At 44.4% G+C, this 22,440-nt stretch overlaps 1 protein-coding gene across 3 annotated transcripts in view; it reads right to left on the bottom strand.

Moving 5' to 3' along the window:
- LOC121556449 (kazrin-like) overlaps positions 1 to 22,440 on the bottom strand; it is a 118,316-nt gene that overhangs the window by 41,747 nt on the left and 54,129 nt on the right. For all 3 annotated transcript variants that reach the window (XM_045207150.1, XM_045207152.1, XM_045207151.1), the window contains exon 2: positions 13,800 to 13,991. In XM_045207150.1, the coding sequence (XP_045063085.1) occupies positions 13,800 to 13,991 (192 nt within the window). The remainder of the gene's footprint in view (positions 1 to 13,799; positions 13,992 to 22,440) is intronic.

The following is a 22,440-nucleotide window of genomic DNA, read 5'->3' as shown; positions in this document are numbered from 1 at the left end:
CAAGCCCATCTTCTTCATTTGTTTTTGTGCTTGTTTTGTCTCCCATTAAGTCTTCCAATTTAATTTTTACCAATGTACTTCACTCTAAAAACCATGTAAATTTCAATATTTGTAGTCTCTCTCTCTCTCTCTCTCTCTCTCTCTCTCTCTCTCTCTCTCTCTCTCTCTCTCTCTCTCTCTCTCTCTCTCTCTCTCTCTCTCTCTCTCTCTCTCTCTCTCTCTCTCTCTCTCTCTCTCTCTCTCTCTCTCTCTCTCTCTCTCTCTCTCTCTCTCTCTCTCTCTCTCTCTCTCTCTCTCTCTCTCTCTCTCTCTCTCTCTCTCTCTCTCTCATTAAGTTCCATTACAGACACTGCAATTGGGCGACGTTCACAGGCTGCATCTGGGGATCGCTCACACACTCGGACGGAAGCATCAACCCAGCACTGACTTTTCACAAGGACAGATTCACCCTCTTTTTACTCCCTCTGTTCACCCGCAGTCTCCATGCCAACGTGATGTATGACTGAGCCACCTGGCCGGACCACAAGGACAAAGAGATCCCCCTCATTGGTCAGGCCAACAGGAAGCTCCGCTCCTTTCGGCACCTGCTGCAGGAAATTATATCAAAGCTCCCTTTGAGCTGAGTGAAAACATGGCAGAGCAACAAAAAAAAATATCTCGCATTGGAAACTATTTGGCAACAAAAACTCCCTCTACAACCCATAAAGGCAGAGCCTTGTTCACTGTCACAGTGCATGTGTGGTGCATTCATAAACAGACAGAATTAGGAGGGATGTGGCGTTGTCTCAGTTCATTCAGAGAGCCAGAAGCTCTGCTTTAAGCCGGACAGGTGAGACAGGAAACCGCCAGGGTGCCACCTTCGCTGACAACCGTATTAATGACTTCCATTCTCAGAGGCACGGATGACTTGTCCAAGACTCCAGCCACTCCAAAAGTCATTATCAGATGAGACAGTGCAAACCACCAGGGAACCGGGAAAACAGACCTGGAGCTAATGTTGTGTGTAGAGTTTGAGGACAAGGTGGTGTAAAACAAATAAAAAAAAAGTGATTTGAACGGATGTCTTTTCATACACTGTCTCTATGATGAAACCAGCACCTGCTCCCCCCTCGATGTGTGTGTATGTGTGAATATCCGTATGTGGGTGTGAAAGTGTTTGTGTGTGTGCATGTGAGCATGCGTGTGCGTGCGTCAGCTCAAGGGCATTCCAGGTAACAGCGGGAGTGAGAGGAGAACAAAACACACTGGGAAAACACAAATGCATTACCAGCAGCGGGACACAGACCAATCTTGCCCATCTACCCACGGTTCCTGCAAAACACATCACAGACCATAACCCTACCCTATTCACTCTACCCTCTCTCAGCATTGTCTATGAGACAAAGGCATAAGTGGTTTGTGACCACACATAGCACACCATTTTTTGACAATAACAGCTGTTGTTCTTTCGTACTGTGGCGCCCAATTCCCTACATAGTGCACTACTTTGGACCTGAACCCTATGGGCCCTGGTCAAAAGTAGTTCACTATATAGTGGCTTCATTCATTAGTGTGTGTGGATTGGAGCTTGGGGTGACTCGAGAGGCTCCTACTTCCTTTGTCTTTGTGACTGAACCACAGTGGGTCCCATCATGCTTAGGGTCATGTATAAAAATGCTGGACAGGCCCAGTTGGCCATTATTTTGGCTACCATGGCTAGAAGAAGAGATCTCAGTGACTTTGAAAGTGATTGTTGGGGCACATTTGGCAGGAGCTTCAGTGATGAAGACTGCTGAACTTGTTGATATTTCATGAGTAACAGTGGCTAAGGTGATGTTGGCATGAAAGTCTGAGGGAAAGGCATCATCAACTAGGGGCAACTGCGGTCGAAAGCGCATACTCCTCGACCGTGATGTCCATGCATTGGTTTGAGATGCAAGGCAAAACAGACAAGCAACTCTAAGAGGGATACTATGGTCGTGTTGCAGTGCATAAATCTCTTATTAAACCTACAAATGCACGTTTGAGAGTAAAGTGGTGCAAACAACCCAGGCAGTGGTCTACTGAGCAGTGGAAAAAATAAATATGGCCAAATGAATTGTCCTTCATCCAGTTCTCAACAAAATGACGTGTGTGCATGTGTGGCCCACGGCAAAAGAAACCTACAGTCCCGAGTGCTGGTTTCCACGGTGAAGGGTTCTGTTGGCTCTGTTATGGTATGGGGTGCATTTTCCTGGCATGGTTTAGGTCCCCTTAGAGGGCAAGGTGAACACCAATAAATGCACAGCCATTTTGAGTGATCACCTTCAACCTATGGTAAATAATTTATATCCTGATGGGAGCGGTCTCTTCCAGGATGACAATGGCCCCATCCACAGCACACGAGTGGTCACTGAATGGTTTGATGAGCATGAAAACGATGTAAACTATATGCGATGGCTGTCTCAGTCACCAGATCTCAACCCAATTGAACACTTATGGGAGATTCTGCAGCGTTTTCCACCACCATCAACAAAACACTAAATTATGGAATTTCTCGTGAAAGAATGGTGTCGCATCCCTCCAATAGAGTTCCAGACACTTGTAGAATCTATGCCAAGGCGCACTGAAGATGTTCTGGCGGCTTGTGGTGGCCCAACGCCCTATTAAGTCACCTTATGTAGGTGTTTCCTTTATTTAGGCATTTACCTGTATATAATGTCATATGGTCATATTGTAAAATGTTACCCTACACTGTACTACAATGGGGGGGTCCCTGTAAAACCTAATTCCCCATGCTGACCTTTGACGCTCACTGCTGCAGAGATCCTGTTGTTTACGAGCGAGCCAGGGGAGAAACCATAAAAAATGGATCAACCATTCCTCATTAACTGCTAGTCCGGGGAGCCTCAGATATGAATGAGTGTGAAGACCAGTAGCAAATACATGTCAGTGTGGGAATCTGGGCAGAGAAGCAGCAGAGACTTTGATACAAAGATAAAATATTAAAATAATTCAAATTAAATTGAGCAGACAGACAGAGACTTGTTAGCTTGGGCTGAATTTGCAAAACACACCCAACTTTGATTATTAGATTCAGTCACCACATACAACTTAGTACTGCAGTGTTGCTCTTCATTTGAATGCACCCGCCATTTTTCGACCGTAGTGGAGATTTCTATTGAATTTAATCCTCTCTCTTCTGACACAGTTACTTTGTTATCTGTATCTATTCAGCAGCTAAGACCAAATGTGGCACTGGTGGTTTTTCATTGAAACAAGTCCATGCTTTTTAAGACAATTAGCAGCAGCTATGGACACCACCATTCACAGATTCTAGCTTTTCAGACCTCTCTATGTCTGTCTCATTACTCTAGTGTAAGGTCTGTCTTTCCATGCAGCGAATATGAGGCCTGATAATGAGGAGAGGGGCTCAAGCTGATTGTTGAGTACAGCCACCAATCACAATTCATTATACTGAGGTGCAATTAATGAAACCTCTAAGAGTTCATTAAAGAGGACAATCACTGTAGAGTTTCTCAATGGATTTTGGTCGGCTGATTGGTTGTTCTCTTGACTGGGGATTGGTGGACAAAGGTACCATAGGCAACCACTAGGTGCCACTGTGAACCTAAACTACAACTCCCTGGAGACAAATTGACTGTGAAGATTGAACTACGAAGCAGCAAAAACCCTTCGAATATCTCTTAGACTAAACAGCTGCCAGCAAAAAAATAAATAAATAAATAAATAAAACCTTGGAAGTTTGGACCACATTAGCCTGACTGCATTTATGTTTTCCACTTTTCAAATTCAATTGGAGTCATTTTGAAAGGAGCCTTCATTTGTTAAAACCTCTAAAACTGTAATTAATTGAATGTGATCAGGTTAAGTGGTCCAATGAGAGTGTGACGACTCTTGTGGGTAGCTGTGTCTCCTGAGTGGCGCAGTGGTCTAAGGCACTGCATCGCAGTGCTAGCTGTGCCACTAGAGATCCTGGTTCGAATCCAGGCTCTGTCGCAGCCGGCTGCGACCGGGAGACTCATGGGCGGTGCACAATTGGCCCAGGGTAGGGGAGGGAATGGCCGGCAGGGATGTAGCTCAGTTGATAGAGCATGGCGTTTGCAACGCCAGGGTTGTGGGTTTGATTCCCACGGGGGGCCAGTATGAAAATATATATGTATTCACTAACTGTAAGCCGCTGTGGATAAGAGCGTCTGCTAAATGACGTAAATGTCTGTGTGGTGCTGTGCAGCTTTCAGAGCATGTCGTAGTGTGAAACAGCACTAAATGCACTCGGCAGATTGTGCTTTGATGATACATTGCCGTCTGAGGCTTTCATTTCTGACTGCATTGACTGGGAATCCGTGAGAGATAGTCATTGACCATTGTGGAAATGGCTAATTAAAAACTGGCAGCGTGGACACACTACGCTTTAAATAATTGATGCAAATTAAACATCCAACTTGTTTGCATGGAAATTGTCCAACCCGAAAGGGACTCAGATAAACTGGTAAACACCTTGAAATGATAACAGAGTAGCTGGACTGGGCATTTCAGTTCTATAGATCTAAAAGGCCCTTATTTTTGCGAAGTTAGGCTATGTCGAAGATGCCTCCTTTACTTGTTTCCTTCAGCTGTAATTGTCTGTATATAGCTCTATCCACTCCATGCCTTGCACCTAACTAACTTGGGTATGTTTCTTACCCTGTCCTTCTCCTGCCCACTCCTGCTAGCTTGAGCATTCACAGGCATCACAACAAAACTACAATTATGAGCGGGTGGCAATTACCCACCAAAACAATTACAGTTATCAAAGCCCAAAGACCGGCATGGAGTGGGCTGAGCAGAGGGCTTCACACGGAGATGGGGCTGTGTTAGAGCCATACACAATGAGAGGGAAAGAGAGAGAGGGAAGGAGGGAGGGAGAGCGTTGATAAGTACTTAGTGTGACGACCCTCCCACTCTGTCTGCCGTATTCTCTCTTTGCTCTTGTTTCCTTATTAGGATGCCGGTGGGCGGAGTTGGGGGGGTCGTCAGTTACATGGGAAACACCTGGGCCGGGTGTGTCCCAGGATAAATGGGCCTCTTCCACATTCATTGGGGAGACTCTCTCCAGGCAGTTACTTTGATCTTGGTTGTGATATTTTTGAGGCTTTCTTGGGTTGTTTGCTTTGGCACTTTTCAACACTTTTCCATATTACATTTATGCATGCAAACACTCACGTACACTACTGATTACTGATTACACACGCCATTGTTATTTGATTTAGTTTACTTTAATTAATAAATATATACTTTGAGTACTCCTTGTCTCCACGTGTCTCCCTTTTGTTACGAACTTGAGCCGGTTCGTGACAAGTGGGGGCTCGTCTGGGATTTTGAACTGGTTGTGTTTGGGAGAACGTGGAGTTAATGTCCAATTCTGTAGGGTTTTTCTTTGTAAATTTTGTTAGTGTGGTTGAGTTTGATAGGCCAGTATTGGTTGCCTTTGGGTTTTGTACTGCGTTGGAGAGAGTACATTGGTTAGTTTCCAGTCCCTGCCCAGCCTGGAAACTCTTGCTCTACTCGCTGTTGGGACATCGGTCTGAGGTGAGTACAATCGGCTGTGTACCTCAGTGGGAGATTGGGTAGGGTAGTGACATTTGCTACCCGGAGCTATAGCTTTTTTCCCCTGATAGGCTTAGTGACGTGTTTTGTTTTGGGATACGTTGGGCATGGTTAAATGTTTGTTATTTTTGTGTGGTGTCAGTGGACTGAGCAGTTGTCTCGGGGGCACATCCGTGGCTTGGGGGAAATCTACCAGCGTGCTGGGGGTTTAATTCCTTGCCAGCGGGCTACAGTGCGTAATTACCCACCGCAAATCTGCACGAAGACTAGGGTTGAGTTATTGTAGGTTTTGGGGAAGCTCCATATCCCAGCTCTTTTCTGTGGTGCTCGGTGTGATTGTATTTCTCTTGTGTCTGGTGTGCTCAGCAGAGGGGTTGAGCAAGATTATTATGATATATATATATTTAAAAAAATTTTCCCTGATTATGGCGTCTAATGTAGACGAGTTCATTCGCTTTCCATCAGAAGAACTGTTAGAATTATGTACTAAAGAACAGCTGTTGAAGGTTGCTGAACACTACAAGGTTGAAATTAGTGATAAACGTCTAAAAAATTCTATTAGGTTAATATTGAAGGCCAATTTGATGGAGAGTGGTATTCTGGATGTTACCACTGGGGCAGCCTCTGCTGAGGACACGTTGTCTCCCCGATATGTTACAATGACCGCTCCATCGGTTAGTCATAGTAGTCTTCTTTTTGAACAGCAGAAGGAACTGCTTCTGTTACAGCTAGAGCATGAACAAGCTAAAATGGAGCATGAACAAGCTAAAATGGAGCATGATCGTGTAAGATATGAAAGGGAATTGGAATTTAAACAGGATATGGAGCGTGCTAAAATCAAGCTGCAACAAGAGCGACTAGAGTTGGTTAGGGAAGGAAAGCTCTCAGGGGAGAGTTTGCTCTGGGAAGGTGACCCAGAGTTACCTAGGGGTCGTTCCTCTTTTGGTCGTAATCCAGAGACATTTGATGTTGTAGGGAATTTACGGTTGTTGCCCCAGTTTAATGAAAAGGACCCGGAGACATTCTTTTCGTTGTTTGAGCGTGTTGCTGACGCTAGGAGTTGGCCTGATTCTGATCGCACTTTGATGTTGCAGTGTGTGCTGACTGGTAAAGCGCAAGAAGCATATTCAGCTCTTAGCGTAGCAGACAGTGTTAGTTATGAGAAGGTTAAAACGGCTGTGTTACGGAGTTACGAATTGGTCCCTGAGGCTTACCGCCAACGATTTAGAACTTTAAAAAGGGATGATCAGCAGACTCATGTTGAGTTTGCGCGAATATTATCTTCACAGTTCAATCGCTGGTGTTCTGCCTCTGCAGTTATGACTTTCCAAGGGCTGTGTGATCTGATTATGTTAGAACAATTTAAGGACACAATCCCTGATCGTATAGCGACGTACATTAACGAACGAAAAATAAAGACTGTTGCTGAAGCTGCGGTTTTGGCAGATGAATATGTGTTGACTCACAAAAATGTTTTTGCCGAACCCCGTATTCGGAGTGAGTGGGGGCGTTCGCAGAGATTTGGGCCTCGCTCGCCGAGATACTTCGGTTCCCGGGCAGAGTTTCATTCAAATAGGGTTGAGCCTGATACCCGTGGTAAAACTGACGTTGGTCAAGAGTGTCACTACTGTCAAGAATTAGGTCATTGGAAAAATGAATGTCCGATTCTTAGATCTAGGGGTAAATTCAGTACAGGTGCTTATGGTAAATCGAGGCCTGCAGCGTTAGCCGCGCCTGTTCCACATCAGTTCACTCATGACGCATTGTCTCCTGCCCGGAGCCAGGTGAAGGGTTATATTGATCCCGACTATTTACCTTTCGTTACGGAGGGTTTTGTGTCTATGGTAGGAAGTAAGAACCTAGTGCCAGTAAAGATCCTAAGAGACACAGGTGCCTCTGAATCATTTGTGTTGGAGTCTGTGTTACCCTTCTCTGCGGAGACTGATTCGGGGAATAGTGTTCTAATCAGGGGAATAGGTTTGAACACTCTGTCAGTTCCATTGCATAAACTGATGTTGGATTGTGGACTGGTGAAAGGTGAGGTTGTTGTGGGGGTGCGTCCTTCATTGCCTATTGAGGGTATTGACGTGATCCTTGGAAATAACTTGGCTGGGGAGCGTGTGTGGCCTATCGTGTCTCCATCTTTAGTGGTTTCCACTAAGCCGTCAATTGTAGGGATTCCTGATGAGAGTGCGCAGGATTTCCCAGAGGTGTTTTCTGCGTGTGCAGTGACGCGTTCTATGAGCCATGACGACCTGGTCACGGAGCTGGCTAACGAGAATACCATAAAGAAGTCTGTTACTGTTTTTCCTGTTATCCCGTTATCTGTATCCCGCTCCGATTTAATCGAGGCGCAACGGACTGACCCTACATTAGAAGAGTTGCGGGACCAAATTGTGTCTGTGGAACAGTTGGGAGATGTCGCACAGGGCTATTTTCTCCAAGAGGAGGTCCTGATGAGAAAGTGGATGTCTCATGGTAGTTGTTTTCTGGGGGAGGCGATTAGTCAGGTTGTGGTACCAGTTAAGCTTCGTGAGTTAGTGTTGACAACTTCTCACAACGACGTTGCTGGGCATATGGGTGTGAGAAAAAACCTACAATCGCATATTACGAAAAATTTTTTGGCCAAGATTAAAGAGGGATGTTTCTGATTTCATCAAAACTTGTCACACCTGTCAATTAACTGGTAAACCTAATCAAGCTATTAAGCCGGTACCACTGTTCCCTATTCCTGTACTCAGTAACCCTTTTGAGTATCTGATTATTGACTGTGTTGGTCCTCTGCCTCGTTCCAGAAAGGGTAGTAATTATTTGTTGACTGTGATGTGTCAGACCACTAGGTTTCCTGCTGCCTATCCTCTCAGGTCTATCACGACTAAGTCTGTGTTAAAAGCTTTGACTCAGTTTTTCTCACTGTTTGGAATCCCTAAGGTCATTCAAAGTGATCAAGGATCTAATTTCACCTCTAATCTCTTTGGACAGGTTCTCCAACAACTCCATATTAAACACAACTTGGCTAGCGCTTATCATGCCCAAAGTCAAGGAGCACTGGAACGTTTCCATCAAACGCTTAAGTCTTTGTTGAGATCTTATTGTACTGAGATGGATAAGGATTGGGAGGAGGGGTTGCCTTGGTTACTGTTAGCTGCTAGGGAGGTTTCACAGGAGAGCACAGGTTTTAGCCCAAATGACCTAGTGTTTGGACATAAGGTGCGTGGGCTTTTATCTGTTCTCCAGGATGACTGGAAGTCTCCCGAGCCTCCTCAGTCCCTGTTATCATATGTGTGTGATTTTCGGCGACGCTTGTATGCCGCTGGTGAAATGGCTAAAGAGAAGCTATCATCTTCACAGGACAGGATGAAGAGCATATATGATCGGCGAGCTGAGCCTCGTCACTTTAGTCCAGGTGATCAGGTTCTGGCTCTGCTGCCAATTGTTGGTTCTCCTTTTCAAGCCAAGTTTCAAGGTCCATATACAGTGGTGCGCCAGGACACTGAGCAAAATTATCTAGTTGCCACTCCAGAACGGAGGAAAGCACATCAACTGTGCCATATAAATTTGTTAAAACCCTATTATGCACGTTCCTCTGAGACTGAACAGGGGGAGTCTACAGAGGACGGTAAGGCTGTTCTTTTGGCTGATACTGTTTATTTCCTGGATTCTGGTCATGCTAGGTCTGTGCAGGAGCAGGAAGATGTTTCTGGTCCCGACGATTGCATACTGCAGGGTAGATTGAAGAATTCAGAGACACTGGAGATTTTAGATAGTCTTCTTACTCATCTACCTGTTGATGGGCGGAAAGAGATGGTGGGTCTGATTCGGAGATTTCCAGGGTTGTTTTCTGATACACCAACACGTACAAACTTAATAGAACATGATATTGACATTGGAGATGCTGACCCCATTCGTCAACGGTTCTATAGAGTTTCTTCAGAGAAACTGCGTTGTCTGGATGCTGAGGTCAGGTACATGCTGGAGAGTAAAATAGCAGAGCCTTCTTTCTCCAGTTGGGCTTCTCCCTGTATCTTGGTCAGTAAATCGGATGGAACAAACAGATTTTGTACGGATTACCGTAAGGTAAACGATGTCACTAAGCCGGATTCATTTCCTCTTCCTCGGATGGAGGACTGCGTTGATCAAGTCGGCGCAGCTAAGTTTGTGAGCAAATTTGACCTGTTAAAGGGCTATTGGCAGGTGCCACTGACGAGTAGGGCACGTGAAATCTCTGCCTTTATTACACCTTTTGGTCTGTACTCGTATTCGGTTATGAGTTTCGGGCTGCGTAATGCGCCTGCAACTTTTCAGAGACTTATGAACAGGGTTGTCTCTGGTCTGGCCGGGTGCGCTGTTTATCTGGACGATGTAGTGATATATGCAGATACTTGGGAGGAACATCTGTCCCGTATTCAAGCCTTGTTCGAACGTCTGGCTGCGGGTCGTCTCACGATAAATTTGGCTAAATGTGAGTTTGCTCAGGCGACTGTGACATACCTTGGAAAGGTGGTTGGGCAGGGTGAAGTGCGTCCTGTTCGGGCTAAAGTGGTAGCTATTGATGCTTTTCCACTACCAACTACTAAAAAGGAACTGATGCGTTTCTTGGGAATGATTGGGTATTATCGTGGTTTTTGTAGGAACTTCTCTACTGTGGTCGCTCCCTTGACAGATTTGCTGAAAGCTAAGGCTGTGTACGTATGGTCTTCTCATTGTCAACAGGCTTTCGAAGATGCAAAGAGGTTGCTTACTTCAACTCCGGTACTGGCTGCTCCTCGTGTGGATTTGTCATTTACCTTGCAGGTGGATGCTAGTCATGTGGGGGCGGGTGCAGTGTTGCTGCAAGCAGATGTGGCTGGGGTTGAGAGGCCTGTTAGTTTCTTTTCCAAAAGTTTAACCATTATCAGTTGAACTATTCTGTCATTGAAAAAGAAGCATTAGCACTTATATGGGCGCTACAACACTTTGAAGTGTATGTTGGGTCGGGTGTAGTACCTATTGTGGTTTACACCGACCATAACCCTCTCACATTTTTGAGGTCCATGAGGTGTCCTAATCAGAGGATAATGAGATGGTGTTTATTTTTACAATCTTTCCATCTAGATGTGCGGCACATCCGGGGGACTGATAACGTGATTGCTGATGCGCTCTCTCGTGCGCCCTGTTCATGAATATGGATGTGACCGACCAGTGTTTGATTTTGTCATGTTCTATCTTTCCTGTTTGTCCCCTCCTAGTCTTGTGTTTTCTTTCCTCTTAAAGGTTGCTTCCTGGGTAAAGGTTGCTGAGGTCTGGAGAGGAGGATGATGGGTGGGGCAAGTGGAGGGGTGAACATGTACAACTTGTCGGTTTGGGACGCAGGGGCTGGTACGTTGGGCCGGGGTCCTTGTTGGTCCCCGGTCTTATGGGGGGGTGTGACGACCCTCCCACTCTGTCTGCCGTATTCTCTCTTTGCTCTTGTTTCCTTATTAGGATGCCGGTGGGCGGAGTTGGGGGGGTCGTCAGTTACATGGGAAACACCTGGGCCGGGTGTGTCCCAGGATAAATGGGCCTCTTCCACATTCATTGGGGAGACTCTCTCCAGGCAGTTACTTTGATCTTGGTTGTGATATTTTTGAGGCTTTCTTGGGTTGTTTGCTTTGGCACTTTTCAACACTTTTCCATATTACATTTATGCATGCAAACACTCACGTACACTACTGATTACTGATTACACGCGCCATTGTTATTTGATTTAGTTTACTTTAATTAATAAATATATACTTTGAGTACTCCTTGTCTCCACGTGTCTCCCTTTTGTTACGAACTTGAGCCGGTTCGTGACATTAGTGTATCTGGGATTGAGAAAAGGAGGGTGGGTGGATTGAAGGTGCCCTTGTTCCACTTTTGAATTAATTTACTCAGATACAAAACTTCATATACAAAACGTCATATACATAGGGAACTAACTCACTGAGAGCTAAGGTAGGAACAACACCCTGGATAGTTGTGTATGCAAAACTGAAAACCCAACAGAACAATATACTGCAATTCTCTGCTGTCCTCTCTAGTGGCATGCAACAGCAGAAGAAACAAGGTGCCATCCACATCTCTGTCACTCATCTGCACCCCTCCAGCTTCCTTCTTTTTCATCCTGACAGAGCAACACAAAACCTAAGAGTTGTCCTGTATTACATCAATCTTTAGGAGCGGTAATCAAAGTCCCTGTAAGAGCTTATGCTCTCGAAACTTCGGGCTCGTTCCCCCAGGCGAGGATTTCATTTGGGTTAAATCAAACAGAAACAACTCTGCCTCAGTTTAATTTGCAGCAGTCGAGCATCATTCTATTTGACAAGGTACTCTCCAGAACACTTCTGTTTCTCACCAGAAGGTACTTCAAACCAAATGGTCCCCCAGCTTGAGGAACTAACGAGTCCTCTAGCGGGCCTACGCTACTTCGCTAACTCAGGTAACAGTAAGGAAAACAGAAGTGCTAGCTAACTGCTAATGACCTGTGTGAACAAGAGACTGAGGTGAAAAGGTTGCTGTTCCTTTAAAGGCGCCCAGTGTTCTCGGGTTTCCACGGTTTCAGTACACATGACGACAGCGCTACTTTGGCCACATAGGTTCGCTCTCCTGGATATAGCTCCCATCTTTCAAAACAAACCCACACACTATAAGTATTCCTGCTACTGCTCGTAAGTATGCCGAACCAGAGAGAGAAAGCATTCCCCCATTTATGGAAAACAAACAGCACAACAACACAAACAAGTAAACGAGCCAAAATGGGGATAACAGATATTTCCAGGTTATGCTTGGCTGTGACTGAAAATGGCACTGCTAGGGACTGCTCCAACATAACATGCCATTTCCTGCATCTGGGACCAGGCTGTGAGCGCTATTGATGCTCACGCTAAGTCCTCAGTTCCAGTGGTAGGACCTTGACACAGCATGGTCAGTGTGTGCTTGCCTCAGATGATATCCATCCTTTGATGGTAACAAGGGTGCCACGAGTTGTTATAGTGATGGACCCCCACCTTTAATGTGGTCTACTTTGTCATACTTGAGATCACCAGGGGTAATGAAATATCAGCCTCAGTCATGTTTTTAACATTAGCGAGTCACAGTGGGGCCTCAAAGTGTCATAGTAGCGCAAAAAAAAATGTACAAGCTCAACTACGGGTGTCATGGCAACTAAAGTGCTAGCTAGCTTCTCTTTTACCCTTTGATATCAACCAAAAAAGATAGGGAGGACATATCCAACTCTGGCCTCACACTTGATTACCCTAGTACCTGCACCAGCCTATAGTGCGGTAGCTGACAAAGTACTCTCACATCACTTCACTTCTTTGACCATCAGTGCTGAAAGCTATTCCCGAGCAATGAAAACAAACTGATATTAAGAGATGACAACAAGCAATTTCCTTTGTTCTCCCACGCATGGGAGCTTGATCATAGAGCAGAGCCGTCTTGCTTAACTTCTCTAGACCCTGAAAGATAACAGAAGCCACTCTTAATTCAGCTTTCATTACTTGCGATTGCTCTTAGTGCCTGCAGGGGTCTGTTGACTTTGGCTTTCATTGCAGATCACTCATAAAATATTTAAGTCCAGAGGCTACGCACTGGGCACACACTAGTTCAATCAATGTTGTTTCCACGTCATTTCAACAAAATTACGTTGAACCAACGTGGAATAGACGTTGAATTGACGTCTGTTCCCAGTGTGTTGCTATTCAGAGCTAAACATAGAGGCCACAAGTGTAATATTGTATTCTATGCCATTATATTCTCTTATCCAGAGCGACTTACAGTTAGTGAGTGCATACATTTTTCATACTAGCCCCCCGTGGGAAACGAACCCACAACCCTGGTGTTGCAAGCGCCATGCTCTACCAACTGAGCTACAGGAGGGCATTGGTATTGTATTGTATTACTTTCTGTGTAAGAGCATTGGCCGCTGCTGACGAACAGTTGCAGACCCCATCCCATGACAACCCGTGAAGTGCTTATTTTGATATCGAATTAGATAATTATTTTTCTCTGAATATAATATAAGACAGTGATATTTCTTTAATAAAATGATCAATATATGTATTACTGTCTGCACTCTATATTGGGATGTGTGTTTAGGCCTTTGCACTGTTGTCTACAACAGGGCTAGGCAACCCTGGTCCTGGATCACTCAGTCTCGGTGTGTTTGTTTATTCCACTTCTGTGTTCCACTTTTCACTGTTTGGCCCCCCGTCAGCCCGCTTACTCACCCTGCAGTGCCTCCTTGGCGCGGTCTAGCTCCTGCTCCTTCTGGGCCAGCTGCACGCGGAGCTCGGTGGCCGAGAGCACGTCGGCGGAGCAGCCTCCGTGGCCCTCCTCCAGGTCCTTATTCAACATGTCCTTCATCTGCCTCAGCAGGTGCACCTCCTCCTGGAGCTGGGCCACCTCCTCCCGCAACAACACTATGGAGGGAGACAAGGAGAAACAGAGAGGTTAGGGCTCCATTTGTTATGAAATGGTGGTACTCTAAACTGTACTGTTAAGTAGGGAGGGACGTGATAGAGTTAGTCCTGCATTGGTTATGGAAATTATGGTAGGCCCACTCTAAACTGTACTGTAAAACAGATAGGAAGGAAGGAGAGAGCAGGGAAAGGAGCAAGGGAAAGAGATCGAGAAAGAGAGAGAGGTTAGGTCTCTATTTGGAATTGATGGTACTCTAAACTGTACTGTAACACAGAGAAGGTAGGGAGAGAGGGAGGGAGAGAGGGTCGAAAGGAGGGAGGGAAAGAGAGACTGGGAGGTTTAATTTTACAGTTAGTTAGTTGTTGGAATTAATGGTTTCTCAGACTATTCCCTGCTGTTGTATAGCAACACATGGTAGGACGGAGAGATGGAGGTAGAAAGGGGGGAGGGAATGAAGAGAGAGTTTGTTTGTTGTAAATATTACTGGAAACTGCTGCCCTTTTGCATGACTGTTAGCTGTTGAGCAACACAGAGAAATTCCATCATGCCAATGAGGGGCATAACAAGAAAGGCCTCCACTGAAATCACAGAAATCAACAGGACAGACTGGTAAAGTGACTGATAAAAAGCATACAGAAGAACAAATGTTCAACTGTCCTTATGTGCAGTATTTAGATAGATGCTTCCACATTCAAACAAACTGAGAACAAGACAGTTCTTCAGAAAGTGTGAGAAGGGTCAACTCTGACCAAAATGCAGCTAAAACATTGAATGATTTTCATACAAAGAAAAAAGTCCTACTTGGATTAACTGAGACTAATTTATAAAGGAATGAGACGTGTCATTATGCTCAGTTCCAGACTTCCTCAGGGGACAGGAGAAGCTAGAGAAAACAGCTCATCCCCATCTCAACTGCCTCAGCTACCAACTGCCAAATATCAATCAGACAATTCTCATTTCCCAGCTCCAATATCCCAGTAGGAGACAGAAACGACTTAGTAATGAACGGGGAAATTAAGCAGAGAAACATAGTTGCAGTTACATACGCCTTGCTAAAGAGCGGAACAACTGTTTTCAGAGGATTGCCAAGGTTAAAGACGTGGCTCGACTAAAAATGATGGTATGGTTAATTTCAGAGAGCTTACAATAGGGTAATGATGTTCAGCTGATGGGCTATCTCCAAGGACATAACCTTATGCCTTACATGATGAAGAAACACAAATGTCTGGATGCGCATCCTCTGTATTAATCATTTGGCATTATTCCCTTTAGCAAAGCCATTCCAGCTACAGTTTATAAAGGGTTGCTCTATGAGTTCCACAAAAATTCAACATAATACGCTCAGAATTCACACAGGGATGACATCCTTATCCATAACTAATGTCCTTATTAACTTCCACAGTGGCCAATCAAATCAAGACGCTTTGGTTGTGTTTTTTGGCTTGATTGCTATAACAAAGCTTTCAGAGAATGTCAATGCTTTTGTGATACCTGCATTATGTTGTTGTTCAGAACTTTCTGTACTTTCTATTTGTGTTCACTGACTGAAATGAACCTGTAAGTGGCTCCAGATAAGAGTGCCTGCTAAATAACTAAAATGTAATGTAAAAGGGTTATTAGGGGTCGAATAAAACCACCGGCATGGCAGTGCGTGTCATTATGCTAAGGTGTAGTTAATGGAGCCGATAATAGCCCCACATTTTATGGAGCATCCCAAGCAGTAATACTTCATTGGGAGAGCGAGACCACAGGCCATTTTGGAAACACAAATTCACACGACACTTAGTAATGTTTGAGAATTAAATTAAATTACTTATTCATTAAGTTAGCCTCTATTGATTGTGCTTCGGCAGCACATTAAGGAGTCATAAGGTAGGACGCTGCTGAGCACAGAAAATTGGGTTTTATCTCGTCCACACACCACACAAATTGTACTAAACAATTATAGGGCTGACTGAGGCAACGCTCACTTGGGTCATATCCAATCAAAACTGATAAGCACACGTTCCCAGAGGAAGGCAAAGAAACGTTCATGAACTGAGCACTGTAAGAGTAGTGGGTTTTAGGTTTTTTGTTTCACAGAGAAATTAACATAAAGGTCTACTTCTGTCTCTGTAATTACCTGGTGAACCAGATACACTTTGATTAGATGTTATGTCTCACACCGCAAAACTCTGGATATCAGGTTGATTGAATAGCATATTTAGCCTTATGAAAACATACTATTGCATCAAAGTTGTATGTTAACAACTTAGTCAGAGGGGTGAGATAACTACATTCACACACACACAGACCCCATTGAAAGAGACCTCCGGCAAGTACCCAAGCCATTTCTGATGTGTCTGTCTGTGAATACGATACATTGTAGTTAGCGAGAGAGCGAGTCGCAAGGAGAGTGGCACAATGGCCGATATGCAATTCCTCCTCTGCCTCTCTGCAGGCAAGCGAAGCACTGAAACATTCCAGAATGAGAAGTGGTGGTGGCAGGGGAGGAAGATGGCAGCCTATTTGTCAACATTTACATTTCCTTTGGGCTATGGACGAGGCGAGCAAGCGCCGCAGCTCTGCATTACAAATGACACCCAGAGTGAGTTTTCCGATAAGTGCAATCTCTCCAGCTCTCCTTCCTTTCCTCCTCAGGACTATCTGGTTATTCACCATCATTGAGGCTGCCTGTGTAGTGTGTACTGAGGGGCTGGGTGTGCGCCATGTAGCAAGTGCTCTTTGATTGAAGCATAGGGGCACCCTCATGGCTACGGCCTTGACTGAGACGACAGCAAAGTATGAACGCATACTCTATATGTGGATGGATGTGAGCTTATGAGACAAGTACAGAGTCACACCTGTGAGCTCAATAAACAACTCCTAGTGCAGTGAAGAGTTGAATCACTAAGACAGAATGGCCTTGTGAGCAAAATAAAATAATAACCCATGCAGTCATTCAGTTTGCACAGTTAATTAGTATTCAGTCACTCTGGCAGCCACACATGGATGTGACACAAAAGAACAGGGACGCCATTGTGTCACTAACTCGCTGCTGATGCCTCGAGTGAAGAGACGTGTTTACGCTTCTCCCCACTCAACCTTGAAAAGCAAATCACCACACAATCCCTTCGAACAGGCTTCCTCATTAATCGAGACCACTATTAGCATCATCAAAAACAATTTCCAATTCACAGGAAGAATAATAGCCTAGCTAGGTTAGTCCCTTTAGAGTCAATTCTTCACACGGACATCAATAATGTACAACAATGCAGGGTTTTTGACTGTCAGACCTGTGGGTCCACAGAATGTGAGAGGTGTGTGATACACGGTGGATGAAGTTGGTACGATACTGAAGATAAAGCAGAGTTTGTTTGCTGTGGAGCAGCACTGTTAGCGACGGTGGGCTACGTGCAAGGGAATGAGAGGAATCCGTCAGGGCTGTACACTCTCTCCTCAGGGTTTTGGGGAGTAATGAATCTTCCACTAGCCAAGCCTTTACCACCACCTGTTCCCCACTGGCTAATGCATTGAACTCATTTGTGCTAGCTAGCACACCTGCCAAGTGGCAGCTAGCAGCTATCTCACAAGCCAAACAGGGGCTAGCTTAGCATTGCCGCAAACCTTGAGGTAGCACCTAACTCCAGCCAGAAATGAACTGCTGAAGTGGACCTAGTACAATTGCCAAATGGAACAAACTCACCTGCCTCACTTCAACTAGTACACCTGACTGCAAGAAGCTCATCGGCCAAACCACGACCTCACTACAAATTTGCGCTTTTAAAATGATCAATCTTGCATTTCATACTTGAGCTAGCACATCCATCAACTTGTGGCCAGCACCCAACCATAGACCCTAAGATTGATTGAAACTTGCTCTTAAATATAAGCTACTAGGTCTAGAACCAAAACAGTGCTATATGATATTGTGTGTTATTCAATGCCCACAACACATTCATGGTAACTTTAAAGTGCATTATACCAATTCAAGTCATTCGGGTGTAAACGTTTTTCTTTGATCAACATCTTATATAATTCTGTGGTTGCAAAGGGACACAATTGATGCTAATGACCAATGCGATTTGGGTGCTTGCTTGAAATTGACTCAATCTGCTGAAAAAATTGGAAAAATGTACATGCATTACCCCTCCATCCCTCCATCCACTCCTCTCCAATTCACCAACCAAATCTGCCTCTACTTATAGTGATTCATAGAAACAGTAAATAAGATATCTTCATGTAAATGACTTTTTAAACGAGTCTATTTGCATAATGCCAGCCATGCATCAGTTGATATGCAATGGGATCAGTAAATTATGGGGCTGATGTAGCTATCCCCGGTGTCTCTGAAGCACTGATGGAGGAGAGATAAACATGACTCTCACACTATATCAGACAGTAGTAGCAAGTATGTGTCAGTTATAAGATTGAGGATAGTCAGGGCTGACAAGACACCAGCTATAAAAACCAAAACACCTCTGTGGGAATTCTGAATCAGCTAGCCCTTTCCTGGTGGGGAAAAACATGGGTATATTGATATAATAAGATAATGCAAATATCACTTCTACACAACTACACTTCTCTTGCCTGGCTACCCAAATTCCTTGCTCCGGCCAACAAAACGCCACGCCGCGATTGCGGACGTTAGTTTCTTCTCCGCAATGAGTCTTGATCTGACTACCTCCGCGACGATTTCCAGAATGAAAACACATTCGAACCGTTCTGATTGGTCCCAGAAACCGATGGGTTGGGCCAGAGCTGGAACATATGGGTAAAGCAGCGTTTAGTCATTGGCTTTGCTACACTGATTGGCTAGAGATGATCCAATCACTGATGAATTTGTTTTGTACAACCCCCTCATTTTGACGTCACCACAAACAACTTCAACGATGGCAGTCTCAGACTGAAGTATGTAGCGAACATAAAGCAGCGGAAGAATTCAGTTTGAGTCGTCAGGCGAACACTGTTCGCTACACTTCTACACAACTACACATCTTCACATACCAGTAAGGTTACATCAATGTTACATTGTCTCACAAGGCTCTAGTTCATTGTGTGGCTAAACACACATTTATGTTCTAAAAATGTAAACATCAAGCTTCACATTTTCCTGCACCCCCTTTAAGTCTCCATCATTGGTTAACAAGAGAGAGTGAACAGTTTGCCTGTATACTACCTTAAAATAATCTTAAATCGTTGCAATGAGTATCTCATTCCGTAGCACCTCAGAGAGTTGTGCGCTCCTTTCTCTGGGCTTTCTGTGATTAGCTTTCTCTCCCTTTACCTCTCTCTCTCCTCTTCCTCTCTCTTCCATTAGAAACAGTGGAGATTCTCAAACCTTCCCTGTGTGTCTGAACGGTCCGGCAATCTGTCAGGAGGCTGAAAAGATTTGGCATGGGCCCCCTATCCTGTTGCCTAGTCATTTTCCCCCTACCTATATGTACATACATTGCCTTCAGAAACTATTCACACCACTTTACTTTTTCCACATATTGTTGTGTTACAAAGTGGGATTAAAATGGATTTAATTGTACTTTGTTTTGTCAACGATCTACACAAAATACTCTGTAATGTCAAAGTGATAAAGAAAATCTAACATTCGTAAATAAACATATAAAGAATAAAACACTAATATATGTTGATTAGATAAGTGTTCAATCCTTTGAGTCAATACATGTTAGAATCACTTTTGGCAGCGATTACTGCTGTGAGTCTTTCTGGGTAAGTCTAAGAACTTTGCACACTTGGATTGTACAATATGTGCACATTATTATTTTTACAATTCTTCAAGCTCTGTCAAGTTGGTTGTTGATCATTGCTAGACAGCCATTCAAGCCGATTTAAGTCAAAATTGTAACTAGGCCATTCAAGAACATTGAATGTTGTCTTGGTAAGTATATTTGGCTTTGTGTTTTAGGTTATTGTCCTGCTGAAAGGTAAATTGGTGTCCTAGTGTCTGTTGGAAAGCAGACTGAACCAGGTTTCCCTCAAGGATTTTGCCTGTGTTTCGCTCTATTCTGTTTCTTTTTATCATAAAAAAAACTCCCTTGCCGATGGCAAGCATAGCCATTACATGATGCAGCCACCACCATGCTTGAAAATATGAAGAATGGTACTCAGTGATGTGTTGTGTTGGATTTGCCATTTTTTGCAGTTTTATTTTAGTGCCTTATTGCAAACAGGATGCATGTTTTGGAATATTTGTTTATTCTGGACAAGCTTCCTTCTTTTCACTCTGTCATTTAGGTTAGTATTGTGGAGTAACTACAATGTTGTTGATCCATCCTCCGTTTTCTCCTGTCACAGCCATTAAACCCTGTAACTGTTTTAAATTCATCATTGGCCTTATGGTGAAATCCCTGAGCAGTTTCCTTCCTCTCCGGAAACTGAGTTAGGAAGGATGCCTGTCCCTTTGTAGTGACTGGGTGTATTCAAAGTGTAATTAATAACTTCACCATTGTCAAAGGGATATATTCAATGTCCGTTATTTTTTTTTTGTACCCATCTCCAATAGGTTCCCTTCTTTGCGAAGCATTGGAAAACCTCCCTGGTCTTTGTGGTTGAATCTGTGTTTGAAATTCACTGCTTCACTACTGAGGGACCTTACAGATAATTGTATGTGTGGGGCACAGAGATGAGGTATTATAGTCATTCAAAATTAATATTAAACACTATTATTGCACACATAGTGAGTCCATGCAACTTATTACGTGACTTGATAAGCAAATCTGTACTCCTGGACTTATTTAGGCTTGCCATAATAAAGGGGTTGAATACTTATTGACTTATTGACATTTCAGCTTTTGCTTTGTAATTAATTTGTAAAAATAAAATTGAAAAACATAACTCAACTGACAATATCGGTTATTGTTTGTAAGCCAGTGACAAAAGATCTCAACGTAATCATTTTTAAATTCAAGCTGTAACACAACTAAATGTGGAAAAAAGGGTGTGAATACTTTCTGAGGGCACTGTATCTACCTAAATTACCTCATAGCACTGCACATCAACTCGGTACTGGTACCCCGTGTACTCCGAGCATGCGCTGACCAACTGGCAAGTGTCTTCACTGACATTTTCAACATGTCCCTGACTGAGTCTGTAATACCAACATGTTTCAAGCAGACCACCATAGTCCCCGTGCCCAATAACACTAAGATAACATGCCTAAATGACAACCGACCCGTAGCACTCACTTCTGTAGCCCTGAAGTGCTTTGAAAGGCTGGTCATGGCTCACATCAACCCCATTATCCCAGAAACCCTAGACCCACTCCAATTTGTATACCGCCCCAACAGATCCACAGATGATGCAATCTCTATTGTACTCCACACTGCCCTTTCCCACCAGGACAAGAGGAACACCTACGTGAGAATGCTATTCATTGACTACAGCTCAGTGCTCAACACCATAGTGCCCTAAAAGCTCATCACTAAGCTAAGGACTCTGTGACTAAACACCTCTCTCTGCAACTCTCTCTCCTGGACTTCCTGACGGGCCGCCCCCAGGTGGTACGGGTAGGTAACAACAAATCTGCCACACTGATCCTCAACACTGGGGCCCCTCAGGGGTGCGTGCTCAGTCCCCTCCTGTACTCCCTGTTCACCCATGACTGCATGGCCAGGCACGACTCCAGCTCCTTTATTAAGTTTGCTGACGACACAACAGTGGTAGGCCTGATCACCGACAATGATGAGGCAGCATATAGGGAGGAGGTCAGAGACCTGGCCGTGTGGTGCCAGGATAACAACCTCTCCCTCAACGTGATAAAGACAAAGGAGATGATTGTGGACTACAGGAAAAAAAAAAGAGGACTGAGTACACCCCCATTCTCATCGACGGGGCTGTAGTGGAACAGGTTGAAAGCTTCAAGTTCCTTGGTGTCCACATCACCAACAAACTACCATGGCCCAAACACACCAAGACAGTCGTGAAGAGGGCACGACAAAGCTTATTCCTCCTCAGGAGACTGAAAAGATTTGGCATGGGTCCTCAGATCCTCAAAAAGTTATACAGCTGCACCATCGATAGCATCCTGACTGGTTGCATCACCGCCTGGTATGTCAACTGCTCGGCCTCCGACCGCAAGGCACTACAGAGGGTAGTGCGTATGGCCCAGTACATCACTGGGGCCAAGCTTCCTGCCATCCAGGACCTCTATACCAGGCGGTGTCAGAGGAAGGCCCTAAAAATTATCAAAGACTCCAGCCACCCTAGTCATAGACTGTTCTCTCTGCTACCGCAGGGCAAGCGGTACCTGAGCACCAAGTCTAGGTCCAAAAGGCTTCTTAACAGCTTCTACCCCCAAGCCATAAGACTCCTGAACAGCTAATCATGGCTACCCGGACTATTTGCATTGCCCCCCACACACACATATTAACTCAATTACCTCAACTAACCGGTGCCCCCGCAAATACAATTTGATTTGATTTATAGCCAAGTTATTGTTACTCATTGTGCATTTAT

This window comes from Coregonus clupeaformis, chromosome 24, assembly GCF_020615455.1.
Source record: "Coregonus clupeaformis isolate EN_2021a chromosome 24, ASM2061545v1, whole genome shotgun sequence".
Lineage (NCBI taxonomy): Eukaryota > Metazoa > Chordata > Actinopteri > Salmoniformes > Salmonidae > Coregonus > Coregonus clupeaformis.
The sequence above is the reverse complement of the archived record's forward strand: the minus strand, read 5'-3'. Positions and strand labels throughout refer to the sequence as shown.